Source organism: Schistocerca nitens, chromosome 9 (genome assembly GCF_023898315.1).
Source record: "Schistocerca nitens isolate TAMUIC-IGC-003100 chromosome 9, iqSchNite1.1, whole genome shotgun sequence".
Taxonomy (NCBI): Eukaryota; Metazoa; Arthropoda; class Insecta; order Orthoptera; family Acrididae; genus Schistocerca; species Schistocerca nitens.
This window is the reverse complement of record NC_064622.1, coordinates 309983274-310002446: the sequence shown is the minus strand read 5'-3', so window position 1 is coordinate 310002446 and position 19173 is coordinate 309983274. Positions and strand designations below refer to the sequence as shown.

Below are 19173 nucleotides of genomic sequence, written 5' to 3'. Positions count from 1 at the left end.
CGCGCGATTCCAGGCTGTAGCGCCTAGAACCGCTCGGCCATCCCCGCCGACTCGACTTCTCACTGCTCTACAATTTTAATCCCTAGCAGTCGCTGTTACTCTGCAGGCAAATTCCTGCGCTCGCTAGAGTTAGTTTTCATTTTACCTTTTCTACTGCCTATATTTATTTGAAGTACATATTATACACGGGTTGTGTGACCGAGGGCCTTTTTGTAAACACATGTAAAGATAGAATTAAGCTTATCCTGTAATTTAAATTATTCACACAATACACTCATAATTAGCAGTGCTATGAAAACATCTAGATACTGATATAGACATGGGCTGTAATTGAAACTACTTCATGAAACCTAATGTAAAACAACGTAATACAAAAAAACACTAATGTCACAAAACTACGGCAAAATATCAGCCGCTTTTTCGGGCGTTCAGGCATACCAGTCTAAAAAACATTACTGGTTATTAAAATAATTTTCAAAAGACATAATAAAATTAAATATCAGAATTATAATTGCCACTTTTAAGGGCATTGATACACATGTTATGTATATAACATGTTATTAATGCTATTAAAACCACCTAATATTAGCGTAGATTAAACGTACCATTCAGATACGGTGACATGATTCGTCTTACGTCTATAACTATTAGAGTGCAATATATGTAGAGGAATATACATATTTATTTACAGCGTAGATATCTGGCACATATACGTATTTGGGAATACTCGTGAATTTTACAAATTCCAAGTAGCGTGGAACTTCCATATTTAAACCAGACGGCAATTAGGAAGACAAAGGACGTTAAAGGCAATGTCTTTTACGAATTCGCACCAAAAAAATCCAGAGGCGTCAAGTTTGGCGAACGAGCCGGCCTCGACACATCTCCTCCGCGTTCAAACCAACGATTTGCGAATTGTCTCTGCAACTCATTTCTAGCCATCAGCGAAAACTGTGCCGGACGCCCATCGTGTTGATACCACATTCTCTTCCTTGTTCCTAAAGGCATTTTTCCAATAACAGGCCTAATGTTTGCTGCAGAAATGTGGTGTACTTCCTACTATTAAGATTTCCTTCGATTCTGTCCTCCAGAATCCCACATTATACATTAACCGACCACTGTTTTTGGTCTGCAGCTTGCCGCAGCCAACGTGGATTTTCAGTTGCCGAATAATGCATGTTATGCAAATTAACATTTTCATTGTTTGTGAATGTAGCCTCGTCAGTAAATAAAATCAAATTAATAAATGTGTCATCCCTCTGAATCTGAAGTTGATCCCATCGGCAGAATTCAATGCGACGCATACAAGTCATACCAGTTAATTCTTGGTGGAGATTGATATGGTAAGAATTATATTTATGGTGATGCAGAGCACGAACAACACTACTTTGGCTTATGCCAGATTCCATTGCGATTTGACGCGAACTAACACAAGGATTTCGAACCAGAATGGCAAGAGTACCAATTTCCGTTTCCTCGTTAGTAGCATTCCTTTGCCGGATATGTTTCCGATGTGTTAAAGATCCAGTTGTTCTCAATTTATGACTAATCTTACCGTTCCTGTTCGTATTGTATTGCGAAACCGTTGAATGGTGTTTACATGTCAATGGCACGTTAGATGAATACGCCGTGTGGTGAATATTTACTATTTGCACGATATACGAAACTGGAATAGAAGGGAGAGCCGATAGAGGTATTCAAAGTACCATCCGCCACACACCGTCAGGTGTCTTGCGGAGTATGGGATGTAGATGTAGATGTGGATATACGAAAGAGAATTGTCAGAGCATGTGCTTCGATAAGTGCCGATGTGATAAGGAATACCACTCAATCCATGATAAGAAGATTGTAGTACTACATTGATACCAATGGTCATCACTTCGAACACCTTCTGTAAGTGGACGTTCATGCCACCTTTTTGACCTTCGTTGACCTTACCTTACTATTACACATCATTAGATTCGTCTCGATGGTCGCTATCAGATAATAAGTACCAAACTATAGCATCCCATATAAAGAAACAAAGTTGACCTTCATATATCTGACGCGACCCCACCTAGGAACAAAAAACCAACGTCGTATTATGGCCCCCGTTGTCCCATGCAACATTTCTTCCACAAACTTCTCGGCTACTCTCATACTTTCGGAGTTATTCTTGGTGGCAATAGTTAGTGACTCACCCTATATATATATTTATGGATGTGGACTGTACTTGCATCAAGAATAATTGCTTCTGTTACATAAAAGCGCAGATGCGTGGTACGCTAGATTTGTGTGGTCGTGCAGACTGAATCTTTCTCGTCCCATCTTACCGAGAATGTATTATTGGTACTTGCACATGAGTAAAACGACCACCAACACAGTCATCCGGAGTGGGAAACAACGTGTTGATGACAATGGTCGCAATAGGGGACAGACGGGGCACAGTGCAGCAAGGCGCACGCTATTTGAGTGCTGGAAGGCAGCAAGCGATGAGAAGCCGTACGATCAACAACCACCACCTGCTTGCAGGGTATAAAAGCCACCCCAAACCCCATGCCGAATTGAGCCGTTTCCACACCGCCTACATACCGCAACGCATCAGCCAGAACCCGGTGAGATGTGCATTGGCTGCTGACGCTACTGACCAGAAGGTAGAACTACACAGTGTACTGCAGAATTAGGTACAAGATTTTGGATGGGGGATGTATTGCGCTTAGACGATAGTTTAAAGTGCATTAAGATTATGGAATCTTCGACTCATAGGATGCAGGTCGGTGTCGAAGGGAAGCTTCCCGCTTGGGGAATACACATATAACGATTATAAACTATTTAATCGGTGATTAGATTGGTTCCACTTGACTTTCAGTGGTAATAAATTATCGTCGTGTACGTCGTTGACTTGACTGCTTACCTGAAACCGTCGAATCATGGACCGCTACGTGTTGATAAAGTTGCTCGATCTTGGCTAGAACAGTTTCGAGTTATTCCTCTCTGTAAATGATTTCCTGATACTTCATGAAACCACGGAGATAAAAATCAAGAGAGATGAGATTGGGTGATTTTGCAGGGCAGTTCACATGTCCATTAGGTCCTTTCGAAGGTCCTGAGTTCCTAGTCTTCTAGGAACCTCTCACTTCAGGTGAATACTGTACAGGTGCTCCACAATGCTAAGAACACATTTGTCTTCTTGCTTGAACCATCATACCTACAAGAAGAGTTAGGAGAACCAGTTGTAGAAATGCCAGATAAACACGACGGTTCAGACAGTAAAGAAAAATGTATGACCCCCCACAAGTATGCTGTCAAGCGATTTTATCTTGTGATGACTTTATGAGGCAGTAAACAACAGCTTCATTTGCAAACAATTGTCTTTGTCTATTTGTAGCCCTTTTTCCCTCTCTTACTTCGGCGTCCCTCTTCCTCTTTTCTTTTGCCCTTCTTTCGGCAATGACAAATTTATGCCCCTCGTGGAAACAGTGCGCAAAGCACACATCCAATCTGGCATACCATAATTATCCACTACAGGTGTATAAAATGTTTGCTATAAAAAGATTAAGGAAAGGCAAACCTACGTTTCTATCATTTGTAGACTTAGAGAAAGCTTTTGACAATGTTGACTGGAATACTCTCTTTCAAATTCTAAAGGTGGCAGGGGTAAAATACAGGGAGAGAAAGGCTATTTACCATTTGTACAGAAACCAGATGGCAGTTATAAGAGTCGAAGGGCATGAAAGGGAAGCAGTGGTTGAGAAGGGAGTGAGACATGGTTGTAGCCTCTCCCCGATGTTATTCAATCTGTATATTGAGCAAGCAGTAAAGGAAACAAAAGAAAAATTCGGAGTGGGTATTAAAATCCATAGAGAAGAAATAAAAACGTTTAGGTTCGCTGATGACATTGTAATTCTGTCAGAGACAGCAAAGGACTTGGAAGAGCAGTCGAACGGAATGGACAGTGTCTTGAAAGGAGGGTATAAGATGAACATCAACAAAAGCAAAACGAGGATAATGGAATGTAGTCGAATTAAGTCGGGTGATGCTGAGGGAATTAGATTAGGGAATGAGACACTTAAAGTAATAAAGGAGTTTTGCTATTTAGGGAGCAAAATAACTGATGATGGTCGAAGTAGAGAGGACATAAAATGTAGACTGGCAATGGCAAGGAAATCGTTTCTGAAGAAGAGAAATTTGTTAACATCGAGTATAGATTTAAGTATCAGGAAGTCGTTTCTGAAAGTATTTGTATGGAGTGTAGCCATGTATGGAAGTGAAACATGGACGATAAATAGTTTGGACAAGAAGAGAATAGAAGCTTTCGAAATGTGGTGCTACAGAAGAATGCTGAAGATTAGATGGGTAGATCACGTAACTAATGAGGAGGTATTGAAGAGAACTGGGGAGAAGAGGAGTTTGTGGCACAGATTGACAAGAAAAGGGGATCGGTTGGTAGGACATGTTCTGAGGCATCAAGGGATCACAAATTTAGTATTGGAGGGCAGCGTGGAGCGTAAGAATCGTAGAGGGAGACCAAGAGATGAATACACTAAACAGATTCAGAAGGGTGTAGGTTGCAGTAGGTACTGGGAGATGAAGAAGCTTGCACAGGATAGGGTAGCATGGAGAGCTGCATCAAACCAGTCTCAGGACTGAAGACCACAACAACAACAACATATTTTTATTTATTTCTTTTTTTATTTATTATAGAAATAATTTTTGTCTCTCTTACAGTAGCAGAATTCTGTAACAAAAAGAGATTCCAAACGTGGACGCAGTCGGGCAGCCCCAGAGCTCCCTCGTTACCCAGTGCCCCGTTTGACTGCTGTGTGGAAGGCCGCAGGAGCAGTGCACGTGTGTCCGTGTGTGCCGCAGTGTCGACGGCCGGCGGGGCGGGCGCGGGCGGCGGCGGCGGCGCGCCCACCGCGGTCTTCCCGCTGCCCGGTTCCTTCCCCTGGGCCAACAGCTCCAGGGGCAAGCCGCGCCGCGGCATGATGCGGCGCGCAGTCTTCTCCGACCTGCAGCGCAAGGGGCTCGAGAAGCGCTTCCAGATCCAGAAGTACATCTCCAAGCCCGACCGCAAGAAGCTCGCCGAGAAGCTCGGCCTCAAGGACTCGCAGGTCAGTCGCGCACACTGCTCCTGCTTCTCTGCACGTGCTCGCATGCGCAACATACTCACTAAGCTTGCTGCCATCTTGTGAGTTCAAGTTGGTACCTAAAAGTCGAACTTATGCACTGGTCCTCTTCGATTATCTTCACATTTCTGTAACTACGAAGCCAGTTCCCGGGCATAAGTTTCCTACAGCCAGAAGATGCACTGCTCAAAAATAACCGAAAAACTCGATTTTCGACATTTCCATTCGTAATCAAGAGCAAAAAATTTCGAGCCTCTGTTAACGGAGTGGTTCACACAGCTGCCAATCTTGGTAATGGCAAGGTAGCTGGTTAGATTCTCGCTACAATCAAATTTTTCAAACATTTCATCGATGTTATTATTATTACTAGCAATTTTCCTGTGGCTTCACCCACATGTACATTCGATACATTTACTGCATACACCTCTTCCTCCCTCTCTCTGTGACAAACTCTTCCTTCTTTGTCTGTTCACCTCATCCTCCCACCTCCATCTGTCTATCTACTCATCTCAACTCTCTCATTCTCTCCTCCTTCCCTCTCTTTGTTGCATTTCCTCAAACGCCCCCTCTGACCATACCCACACTCTCTCTTTCCATCTCCACCTTCCCCTCTTCCACACGTCCAAAACACCTCAACACCTTCCACCTGCCTCATGCGACTCCACCTCCTCCCGTCTCTCTCTGCCGACTCCCTTCTCCCCCTCCCTCTGTCTATCCTCTCCTCTTTCCATCTCAATCTGCCTCATACATACTCATCAATACATGTAGTCCCTGCAATACATTTCAGTAAAGCATGTTGACACTACTCCCACAACATGCATGTTATGCAAGGCACACTGCACGTCAGGAGCTTGAAAGTCATTTATTTGTCTCGCCATTCAAAGCAGGTTGATAAAAGAGGCTGATAACTACTCCAACACAATACACCTGTCATACAGGCTAGCCTACACATCACAACCCAGAAAACTGTTTCTTACACCTGACATATAGACTGCTCTGCAAACCAGGTTGATTTGGTGGGCCAATACTGTTCCCACACAATGTGTATGTTGTGGAGGGCAGACTTTAGACCAGGGGCTTAGAAAACCACATTTTTACATGTCTCTTCACTATTACTGGGTCAAAGTAACTAGTGCAAAGTAACTCGCTAAAAGCTCTAACTACCTGTTTATATGAACTTACTCCCTGCTAAATCAACAAAATTAACTCTTGAGCACATTATATGCACTCAAGATAAATCTATAAATAATTCATACACCACCAGACTGTAACCACTTTCACTAGAAATGGTTATCTGCAGGACACCTACATTGTACCGGAACTAATCGGAAATCATGCCGATCACAATACTATATTCTACTCTGAAGCGCCAAAGAAACACAGCATGTCCGAGGTAGCGATGAAGTGGCGATTTTTCTGTACGACCATGTGACGAGTGTACCGTGACTATCAGGAATCCAGTAAAACATCAAATCTCCGACATCGCTGCGGCCGGCTAAAAATGGTGCAAGAACGGAACCAACTACGACTGAAGACAATCGTTCAACGTGACAGAATTGCAACAATTACGCAAATTCATGCAGATTTTGATGCTGGGACATCAACAAGTGTCAGCGTGCAAACCATTCAACGAAATATCATCAATATGGCCTTCCCGAGCTGAAGTCCCACTCGTGTACCCTTGGTGACTACATGACACAAAGCTTTACGCCTCGTGTGGGCATATCAACACCGACATTGGACTGCTGGTGACTGAGAACATGTTGCCTGGTAGGAAAAGTCTCGTTTCAAGTTGTATGGAGCAAGCGCTGTTCAAGCTGGTGGAGACTTTGTATTGGTGTGGGGCGTGTGCAGTTCGGGTGATATGGGACCCCTGATACGTTTAGATACGACTCTGACAGGTGACACAGCATCCTGACTGATCTCCTGCATCCATTCATGTACACTGTGCATTCTGACGGCCGTGGGCAATTTCAGCAGAACAATGCGACATCTCACACATCCAGAATTGCCATAGAGTGGCTCCAGGAACACTCTTCTGAGGCTAAACACATCCACTGGCCACCAAACTCCCCAGACACGTTCATTATTGAGCATATCTGGGATGCCTTGCAACGCACTGTTCAGAAGAGATCTCCACCCAATCGTTCTCTTACGGATTTATGGACAGCCCTGCAGGATTCATGGTGTCAATTCCCTCCAGGACTACTTCAGACATTAGTCGTGTGCCTGCTTCCGGGGTTCTATACGATATTAGGCAGGTGTTCCAGTTTCTTTGGCTCTTCAGTGTATTTAGAATTGTTAAGTGGGTCATTATGTAGAAAGCCAACATTGTCGAATGCATATTGACTGCGAATGCATATTGACCGCATGTTACACTATTATTTACTGAAGTTTTTACAAGATGTTCATTTCACATTTGACATTTCGTGGAGAGCGACTATTGTCCTAATTTATACCAAATTTTGAGCTTGATGTCCTGTATATATGTTAATGACATAAACTCAGTCACTTTAAAATGGCATAAAATGTCGAAACTTGGGTAGTAATTAAATAAACAACAATACAGTCAAATGGCGATGTGTACATTTAAAAATTATTGTGTGACTGTTGCTCAGCAACATAAAAACTGTTTACAAAGGCCGGGGTTTCGTTGCACGATGGAAAACGAGCACCCTTGAAGTACGAAGACTGTGTGACAGTAAGCATGAAAACGTTTTAGAAACATTCATTATTACTAATGTTAAGGTAGTCAGTTTGGTCTCTTGGCTGATGAGCCAAAACATTATGACAACCAGCTTAATGGCTTTTTTGTCCATCTTTGCAACGAAATACATCACTGACTATGCATATCAGGGATCCGACAGATTTTTGGTAGATCTGTAGAGGTATGTGGCATTAGATGTCGACGAACAGTTCATGTAAATCGCGTAAATAACGGGTCACTGATTTACGTATGCTGTGATGGCGCCCGATATCGATCCAGATGGGTTACATACGATTTTCATCAGGTGAATTTGGTCGCCGAGACATCGACGTGACTTCACTATATTGCTGCCCAAACCACTGTAGTACGGTTCTGGCTCAGACATACGGCCGATTATACTACTTAAACATGACATCTCCGTCGATTACTACCATACAGGTCCCATACAAGCGCAGGAGAATGTCTCCCATAGCATAATGCTGCTCCCACCAACTTGCGTCTGAGGCGCTCTTAACGTTTCGAGCCGCCGCTCACCTCGATGACAGCGTTTGCGGAGACGACCGTCGACCTAAAGCAGCAAAAATGTGATTCGGCCGAAGAGCCAACACCTTCCCATTGATCGACGGTCTAATCCCGTTGATCCCCTACCTATTGCAGTCGTAACTGACGATGGTGTTGGGTCAACAGGGAAACACGTAGGGGGACGTCTGTGCGGAGCTCCATATTCAACAATGTATGATGAACTTTCTGCTCCGAAACACTTGTGCGTACACGAGCATTGTGCTCTTTCGGCAGAGATGCCACACACCACCATCAGTCCCACTTTACAGAGCAGAGAAACCTCCGAGCCCCAAGTTCTGACGAGAGTCGTGGACGTACAACCATTTAGCGCCTATTGGTAGTTTCAATGTCCTTGTGCCTCTTTCGGTTGATGCCCACGACAGTGGCACGTGAACTTTCGACTAGTTTCGGCGTTTTCGAGCTACTCGTTCACAGGCTCCGCGTAATAATAATCTGTCCTTTGTCAAAGTCGGCTGTCTCAATGGATTTATCACTTTGCAGCCCATATCTTCGCGAGAGTGACCCCCGTCCGTGTCTGCACAGCTTACATACTTTTAATATCGCGTCGTGTGCCCGCAACGCCACCAAGTGGCATCCAACGTTGCGGTAGGCAGTGGTCATAATGTTTTGGCATATCGGTATATATAATGTCGAGGATGATTCAGCTGCTCCTATAGATGTCGTTTTAAGCAACCCCAAGTTCTACATCTAGCCTTCAAAAACCTCGCGCGATATTTTCATATTCTCTCGGAGGCTACGCACAAGCTATTAGTCCAACAGAGAAAAATGAACAGGATCTTATTGCCACAAATTTAAATTTTCTTCTGAGATACATTTTAGATGGAGGTCGCAGTTTTCGAGTTATTCAGGAAAAACGTACAAAAGAACCTTCGGACGCACCCTCATTTCCACGCCTGGTCCCCACCAGTCAGGGAGTGCAACGAAGAACATACTAGAAATACTGATTGCTGAAGGATGTGTATGGGTGGCGTTGTGTCTGAAGGCCAATTTATTACATTTTTCATGAATAACTCGAAAACCATGGGCTCGAGCGGAAATGTAAGCGATCACATCAATTATCTGCGTAGTTATGAGTTGGGTTGGGTTGTTTGGGGGAGGAGACCAAACAGCGAGGTCATGGGTCTCATCAGATTAGACAAGGATAGGGAAGGAAGTGGGCCGTGCCGTTTCAGAGGAACCATCCCGGCATTTGCGTGGAGCCATTTAGGGAAATCAAGGAAAACCTAAATCAGGATGGCCGGACGCGGGATTGGACCGTCGTCCTCTCGAATGCCAGTCCAGTGTGCTAGGCACTGCGCCACCTCGCTCGGTCTGCGTAGTTACGAGTGCATCGTGTCGCAGATAAGTGAATTCGAACGTGAACAAATTGTTGGTGCTTGTATGGGGGGCTCTTTCCATGAACAAGGTTGCCGAAGGTTTTTTTTTTTTGTGTGTTTCAAGAGACACCGCATCAGAGATTTATTCTGCACACAGAGAAAGTGGAAAAATATCATCCACTACGTCACAATGTGACCGAAGTTTGTGGTCAGTGATCATGACAGACGGTCATTGAAGACGATTGTGACGTAAAATATGTGGATGTCAGCTGGAAAAGTCATTGCAGAACTGAATGTCGCACTCACTAACCATGTCACCAACAAAACAGCGCCAAGGAAGCTCCAGAAGCAGGGAATAGCAGGGCGAGCTGGAATTCCAAAAACACTCATCAGTGATGCAAATGCCAGTAACTGGAGGAAGTGGTGCCGAAGCCATAAAACCTGGTCTTTGGAGCCATGGAAGAAAGTAATTGCCGCGCGGGGTAGCCAACTCATCATCACTGTCTCCTTGCGTCTTTCTATCTGTTACTGTACCCTGTCTTACAGCCACAATCTCCTTTGCTCTCTCCTACTAACACTGTTTCCTCTCACTCTCATGTCTCTCTATTGATCTGTCTTACAGCTATTTTATCATTCAAAAAATGGCTCTGAGCACTATGGGACTTAACTTCTAAGGTCATCAGTCCCCTAGAACTTAGAACTACTTAAACCTAACTAACCTAAGGACATCACAAACATCCAGGCTCGAGGCAGGATTCGAACCTGCGACCGTAGCGGCCGCGCGGTTCCAGACTGTAGCGCCTAGAACCGCTCGGCCACCCCGGCCGGCTATTTTATCATTCATTCCCTCCCGATGCTGATGTCTCCTCACACTGTGACTATATCTTTCTTCCTCGTTCTCATTGTCAGAGACATTGTCTTTCATTATCACTGGCTCTCACTTACTCGCACTTCCTCCTGGCTCTCTTCTACTGGCACTTGTCTCTTTTTCCTAGCACTGTTCTCTCACAGTCAATTATGTTCCACTGCCACTATGTTGTTGTTGTGGTCTTCAGTCCTGAGACTGGCTTGGTGCAGCTCTCCATGCTACTCTATCGTCTGCAAGCTTCTTCATGTCCCAGTACCTACTGCAGGCTACATCCTTCTGAATCTGCTTAGTGTATTCATCTCTTGGTCTCCCTCTACGATTTTTAACCTCCACGCTGCCCTCCAATACTAAATTGGTGATCCCTATAACCCTCTCTTTCTCTTACACTGCCATTGATTCCCTCTATGTTTGTAAAACACGATCACGGTCTACTGTCTTCCAGAATTTATTATTTTTTCGTCTCTTTCGGGACAAACACTAGAGTATATTTTTAACTCCAGCGGAAAGTGAAAATTCATGGGTATCTAGAAAGAATTTGTAGAGGGAACACTGGCAGCAATTAACTGCCTCCTTCGTTCTCAGCATAAAAAAGCGCGAATATATTCGCATTCCAAAACTTATAGCGAAATTTAGAGGTGCTGAGGTAAGTAGAATGTGGCAGCTGGTATCCCACTTTTCAGTCAGTCTTTTATAACAGGAGCATATTAGCCGTTCTTGTTAAAAAATGTTCAAATATGTGTGAAATCTTGTGGGGCTTAACTGCTAAGTTCATCAGTCCCTAAGCTTACACACTACTTAACCTAAATATCCTAAGGACTAACACACACAGTCATGCCCGAGGGAGGACTCGAACGTCCACCGGGATCAGCCGCACAGAGCCCTTCTTGTACTGCGACAGGAACATTTTTCCGCTGGTTGCCTTCTTCCCCCTGCCACAGCAGGGCATATCGCTCATTATGAAAAGAACTTTTGTGGGGCAGTGAAATTTTGATAGTTTTGTTATGTGAAACTGAAGTAGTGCAAAACTAATTTTGCACCTCAAATCGGATTTTATGTGGACAAAAATGTTGCATCTGCTTCAGTGTTCTACAACATGGGGTTTCGAGAATCCTTCTGATGACGACGGAAACCCTTCACAGCATACTTCTCTGTGCTAGGTCACTTCATAAACTACGTTTTTCCCACAAAACTGGATTTTACGTGCGTGTTTTACGTGCACACGTAGGGTAAATTTCAACCTCTGTATCTCGAAGACGGATAAAGATTCCAAGAAAATTTTCGAGGTTGTTCGAGATCAGGTTGTTAGGAATATATCTTAAGAAGTACAGCCGTTTGCTGCGCACAGCCGTGTTGGAATCCGCGGCTCGATTTTGGTAGCTAAAAACCATGAACCAAATGAGTCTCCAAAAGCGTTTTAAGGCGCACCATAGACCACATCTAATGCAGAAAGAACCAACCGATTTCCTCCATTTGCTTAAGCTGGATCAAGTGTGTAATATTCAAACTTTTATCCTGTACTGTGGGACAGTTAAAGTAATACGACACTTCTGTTGGATACGCGTATGGTCACTTACCCAAGAGCTATATAAAATACTTGAGCCTACATTTTTATCACCATTAGAGCTCGAGATATGAACCCCGCAACAGTCCCGTTTCTGTAAGCGGCGTTTTCGAATACACTACTGGCCATTAAAATTGCTACACCACGAAAGTGACGTGCTACAGACGCGAAATTTAACCGACAGGAAGAAGATGCTGTAATGTGCAAACGATTAGTTTTTCAGAGCATTCACACTAGGTTGGCGCTGGTGGCGACACCTGCGTGGTGAAACGTTGTTGTGATGCCTCGTGTGAGGAGGAGAAATGCGTACCATCACGTTTCCGACTTTGATGAAGATTGGATTGTAACCTATCACGATTGCGGTTTATCGAATCGCGACGTTGCTGCTCGCGTTGGTCGAGATCCAATGACTGTTAGCAGAATATGGAATCGGTGGGTTCAGGAGGGTAATACGGAACGCCCTGCTGGATCCCAACGGCCTCGTATCACTAGCAGTCGAGATGACAGGCATCTTATCCGCATGGCTGTAACGGATCGTGCAGCCACGTCTCGATCCCCGAGTCAACAGAAGGGGACGTTTGCAAGACAACAACCATCTGCACGAACAGTTCGACGACGTTTGCAGCAGCATGGACTATCAGCTCGGAGACCATGGCTGCGGTTACCCTTGACGCCGCATTACAGACAGGAGCGCCTGCGATTGTGTACTCAGCGACGAACCTGGGTGCACGAATGGCAACACGTCATTTTTTCGGATGAATCCAGGTTATGTGAACAGCGTCATGATGGTCGCATCCGTGTTTGGCGACATCGCGGTGAACGCACATTGGAAACGTGTATCCGTCATCGCCATACTGGCGTATCACCCGGCGTGATGGTGTGGATTGCCATTGGTTACACGTCTCGGTCCCCTCTTGTTCGCATTGACGGCACTTTGAACAGTGGACGCTACATTTCAGATGTGTTACGACCCGTGGCTCTACTCTTCATTCGATCCCTGCGAAACCCTACATTCCAGCAGGATAATGCACGACCGCATGTTGCAGGTCCTGTACGGGCCTTTCTGGACACAGAAAATGTTCGACTGCTGCCCTGTCCAGCACTTTCTCCAGATCTCTCACAAACTTAAAACGTCTGGTCAATGGTGGCCGAGAAACTGGCTCGTCACAATACGTGACTGCTCTTGATGAACTGTGGTATCGTGTTGAAGTTGCATAGGCAGTTATACCTGTACACGCCATCCAAGCTCTGTTTGACTCAATGCCCAGACATTTCAAGGCCCTTATTACGGCCAGAGGTGGTTGTTCTGGGTACTGATTTCTCAGGATCTATGCACCCAAATTGCGTGAAAATGTAATGGTTCAAATGGCTCTGTGCACTATGGGACTCAACTTCTGAGGTCAACAGTCCCCTAGAACTTAGAACTACTTAAACCTAACTAACCTAAGGACATCACACACATCCATGCCCGAGGCAGGATTCGAACCTGCGACCGTAGCGGTCTCGCGGTTGCAGACTGTAGCGCCTAGAACCGCTCGGCCACACCGGCCGGCCGTGAAAATGTAATCACATGTCAGTTCTAGTATAATATATTTGTCCAATGAATACCCGTTTATCATCTGCATTTCTTCTTGCTGTAGCAATTTTAATGGCCAGTGGTGTATTTTAGATCGCATACTTACCTATAGCGCTGACGAAAAAGTTTCCAGATCCAAAATTGTACCCTCGGGGCCTGATGTTGACTTGTATACTATAGGTGTGCTCTGTAATACCGGCCTTAGGAGAACCAGAAAGAGTACCGGAGTGACCTCTTTTTCTACGTGACTGAGACTCATCCCGGATGGGTCAGAAAAACGGTTCGCCTATAGATGGCGACTACTACGCCTGTTGACGGGCGACAGCTACCGCCGTGCTTGTGTTGTGGCGTCATGCCCGCCCCCGGGCGCGGCCGCCTTGGAGGCCGTGGCTGGCCGTGGCCGGGCAGCCCTTCCTTCCGGGGAGTCGCACAAAGGCCCGGCGCGGCCTGGCGCTGATTCACGGCGGCGGCCGCTCGCGGCGCCGATACGCCGGCGCTGTCACCCGCACGCCACATCTGGACACAGCCTGGCCCGCAAGTCGCCGCGCCCTCCCTCTGCGACTCCTCCGCGCCACGCCGGCCGGGGTGGCCGTGCGGTTCTAGGCGCTACAGTCTGGAATGGAGCGACCGCTACGGTCGCACGTTCGAATCCTGCCTCGGGCATGGATGTGTTTGATGTCCTTAGGTTAGTTAGGTTTAAGTAGTTCTAAGTTCTAGGCGACTGATGACCTCAGAAGTTAAGTCGGATAGTACTCAGAGCCATTTGAACCATTCTGAACCTCCGCGCCACGCCGACGCCAATTACACGCCGTCGGTGTTGAACGCCGATCCCGTATACAGATAAACTGCGCGATACGAGTGGAGCAAAGTATTAAAAACGGCAAAATAAGTCAAGCGGCATTGTCTCAAATCAAAAATGAATTGGCTGCATGGGCTATTGCCCACGCAAAGCTGGAAGGCAGCGTGGAGGAGTTGGAAAAAGAGAATACCAGATTGCGGAAACAACAACCAACCAAGACCTGGGCGGCTGTGGCTGCGCAAGCGCCCACTAAGCCGAGTAATACGAAAGACACTATAGCCAAGACACGGCGGTCTTTCTCAGGACCTTGCCTGGACAGGACACAAGTGTTAAAAGAATACATGAACTCCTAACGAGTACAATTGACCCTGTCAAGTATAAAATAAAAATCAAACGCGTTAAACCAAGTCGAAACTCAGTAATTGTTGAAGTAGCTTCTGAGGAAGATAAGCATAAATTGTTAAAAAATCCAAAACTAAATGCAGTAGTCAAATGTGAGCCACCAAAGAAAAGAAACCCGTTAGTCATATTGTATGATGTTCCTACAGTAATGACGAATGAACAATTGAGTGAAGCAATAAGAAAACAAAATTTCGAGGAAATAAATGAGGATGACTTTAAAAATTGCTTCAAGCTAAGATTCAAGACGGGTCCTCGGGACCCTGATGTTGTACATCACGTTGCCGAGGTCTCCGCATCAATGTGGAAACAAATTACAGCCATGGGCAGACTATACGTGTGCTTCCACACAATTAATACGAGAGACTACATCGTGGTACATCGTTGTCATAACTGCGGCTACTTGGACCACATTCTGAGGCACTGCACCAGGGGGTCGGCCTGCTCCAAATGTGGTGAGAGTGGTCACACTCGAAAGGACTGTAAGGTCACAGGAGTCTGTATTCCCTGAAAGTCGTGGCAAAAAGTCTTGTGGAGCCACAGGACGGAACTGCCCTACCTACAGAATGCTCGAGCAAGGATTAATTTCGAGAACTGATTATGGCTGAAAGCGGCATACCGAGCAGGATGCCAAAAGCGTAAATCCCCGAGCAAAAGGAGGAGGGATGCTATGAGAGCAAGCAAATTTAGGGAATTCTTGAAGTTGCTTTCGAGCGCTGACAAAACAACAGTCGACAAATCCATACAAACGGAGTTCCCTCAAAGGAAATTGGTATCCAAACTGAGTTCCCCTTCGTGGTCAGAGCACCCTCCTCTCAAAGCCGGGATATGATGCCGACTAAAGACCCAAAACGGCAAGAGCATCCTGTGGTAGCGGCAGATAAAGCTGTACATCAACCATTGCAAGAAAATACAATAACAAGCTCCACTGCAAATTCCGTCACACAAGACAACCCGGTGGTTAGGTTGCCACTTGTAGATCCGGTAAGGGTGTACCCGAATCTGGAGTACACCATGCAAGTGGCTAGTCTGGAGCAGCCGACTACCCTAACCACTGCCTTACGACATGTGGTCCGCGTAGGACATGAGAACGGACGAAGGGTAACCTTCTCGTTGATGGAGGCTGTAGACAGAATACAGCTAAAGTCGGTGAACCTCCCCACTGACTTCGGAGCACTGCGAGACCTACTTAAAAAAGTTTTCGAAAGACGAGGAGAGAAATTTGACCCAAACGAAATCTATCAACAATCAGTTATGGCAATTGGACGACTTACATATGACTGGAACAAAACCTGGCCGAATGACCATATACACTGCTGGCCACCGTAAATGCAACACCCTGAAGGAAGCATCCGAATCAAGTGAAATTTACACCATGGGTTTGCAGCGATGAGATATGCAACTGATTAGAATTTCAGCGCAGATGCACATCACGCGCGCCTGTGGCGCCACCTCATAGCGCCATTTAAGGCTTGGCGATTTCGACGAGTGTACGTTCGGCACGTGTGTTTACCTTCTGGTTGTTTCACAAGACGATCAGTTATGCCTCGTAGACAACAGCGAACATCGTTTGATCAAGTATCCGAGTTCGACAGAGGAAGGATAGTGGCTTACCGAGATTGTGGATTATCATACAGAGAAATCGCTAGTCGTGTTGGACGAAACCAAACAACTGTAATGCGGATATGTGACCATTGGATGCAGGAGGGTACGACGGACCGACGTGGTCGATCGCATTCACCTCGGTGCACCACTGCACGTGCTGATAGGCAAATTGTGCGCATGGCAGTGACGGATCGCTCAGTGACATCCCGAACCATAGAACAGCACATTGCGTCTGTAACGCATCATCCAGTGTCTGCGCGTACCATTCGACGCCGTTTACTGCAGAGTTGTCTGTCCGCAAGACGTCCATTGCTTCGTCTACCATTGACGCAGAACCACAGACGTCTCCGTCGCCAATGGTGTGATGACAGACGGATGTGGACGGCAGAATGGAATGACGTTGTCTTTACTGACGAGGCACGCTTCTGTCTGCAGCACCACGATGGTCGGATTCGAGTATAGAGACACCGTGGAGAGAGGATGCTGGACAGCTGCATTATGCACCGCCACACTGGTCTTGCACCGGGTATTATGGTATGGGGCGGTATTGGATATTACTCTCGCACGCCTCTAGTACGCATTGCCGGTACTTTAAATAGCCGGCGCTACATATCCGAGGTGCTGGAGCCAGTTGTCCTTCCTTACCTTCAGGGCTCGGCCACAGCCATATTTCAACAGGATAATGCGCGACCACACGTGGCACGCATTGTCCAAAGGTTCTTCGTGAATAACCAGATTGAAGTGCTTCCCTGACCGGCTCGCTCTCCGGATCTTTCGCCGATAGAAAACATGTGGTCCATGGTTGCTCAACGAGTGACCCCGATTACATCCCCAGGTGCCACACCAGATGATCCTTGGCAACGTGTGGAAGCTGCTTGGGCTGCTGTACCCCAGGAACACATCCAACGTCTCTTTGACTCAATGCCGAGACGTGTGGCAGCGGTGATCTCCAACAATGGCGGCTACTCTGGCTACTGATTCTGGCAGGAACCACATGTCACAGACGTCTGTAAACGTAATCATTTGATACTTGGTCAACATGTTATCTACAAAATAAATTTTGTTGTGCTACCTCTTGTCTTTCTTGGTGTTGCATTTACGGTGGCCAGCAGTGTACATACCTATTTTCCATGACGACCAAAATAACAATCGGACAGCTCAATACTCATAACAGTCGACTGGTGATGCAGGAGCTCCGTAAGGGTGTGGCGGAGAGGAGACTGGATATACTCTGCTTGCAGGAGCCGTACTCTCTGGCTGGAAAAGTTGCGTTCACCGCTGCAACATGGCAAACCGTCAGTAGTGGTGCGACGGATTTTTACGTGCGTGCGTGCGATGCACCAATTGCGACGGATTATACGTTGCTGCTGCAATGCAATTTCTTTTATAATTTTTGTTCACCTACCTCTTTACAGCGGTAGATCTTCCCACGTAAAACTCCTGACTGCAGCTACTTACGAGATCAGAAAAGCAGTGTTGAGGAAACTGTAACCTCATAGCTATACGCCGGAGGCCGCTGTAAGTAAAATTTGCTGAAAATTTTCTATGTACCTTAAAGAAATGATTCGGAAAAGGGATGTCACTCGTACTTTAAACATGAAGTTCAAATTTAAACCTTCAATAGATCTTTATTGCCGTTAAGCAAGATCATCAGCCCACATTTACGAAAATTACTTAAGTTTCTGCTCACAGTTATCACCATACCTAAAACAGCCAGAACTTTTACCTTCCCAAATTCCGAAACCAATTACTTTTAACACAGTCAATGATCGGCCAATTACTTCTGCACACGATATTCAGTGGTTGTCTTTAGTTAAAGTTTATGCTCGCCATAAAATACTCAGTAAGAATATACTCAGTACCGCCACGCTATATAATTCAAAGTTTAAGAGGCACCCACATGCCTTGCTCATACTATGGCATCAAGCAGTCAGGCCTGCAAGATGAGTGGTCTGCCAACCGAGTGGATTCGTTCTTATTTATCGAGTAACATGAACTCTCGTACTCACAATTAAGTTCCTAATTATCCTCCTGTATGAATAATACGCAACGGAAACGCACATATGACTATCAGTAATTTACAGAACTGTGACTATTCACTACGCACTGGCAATACCACATTTTCTTTTCTTTTTTTTTTTTTTTTAACGGCTTTTATCAACACGTGGCCATCGCACTGAATATGAGTGGCGCACACATTATAAATTCTGGATATCATGACAACATACAATGCGAAGGAAAAGGCCACCAATCTTTTTCTTTTCACTATCTTATTTATTCCGATAAATTCTATAACCTAAACACACAAATTCTATAACCTACAACAATAACACATGAGAAATTCCGCCCAGTGGGCATGGCTTTACATTGGTGAATCTCTATCTTATGGTCTCGTAATTATTTAACGCTACAGTGCACTTTCTGGATAGGATGGTGGATCTTTTATTATTTCTCACACTTCGAGTCTCACAATCATCATCACGAAACTTTCCTCCAGACCGAGCAGTACAAAAGGAACACGCATAACCCACTACCTCTGAAACTACCTTGCTACTCTCCCATGCAAACTACACATACTTAAATTACATGACATACACCACACTACAACATGAAATGCAACACAGGGAATAGTCACAACATTATCACTTTCAG

General features: G+C 45.5%; 1 protein-coding gene across 1 annotated transcript in view; it reads left to right on the top strand.

Annotated features, from left to right (window-relative positions):
• Positions 1 to 319: 319 nt before the first annotated feature.
• Positions 320 to 19173, top strand: part of LOC126204199 (H2.0-like homeobox protein) — a 73381-nt gene continuing 54527 nt past the window's right edge. The window contains exons 1-2 of the mRNA XM_049938599.1: positions 320 to 326; positions 4849 to 5093. Coding sequence (XP_049794556.1) covers positions 320 to 326; positions 4849 to 5093 — 252 coding nt within the window. The remainder of the gene's footprint in view (positions 327 to 4848; positions 5094 to 19173) is intronic.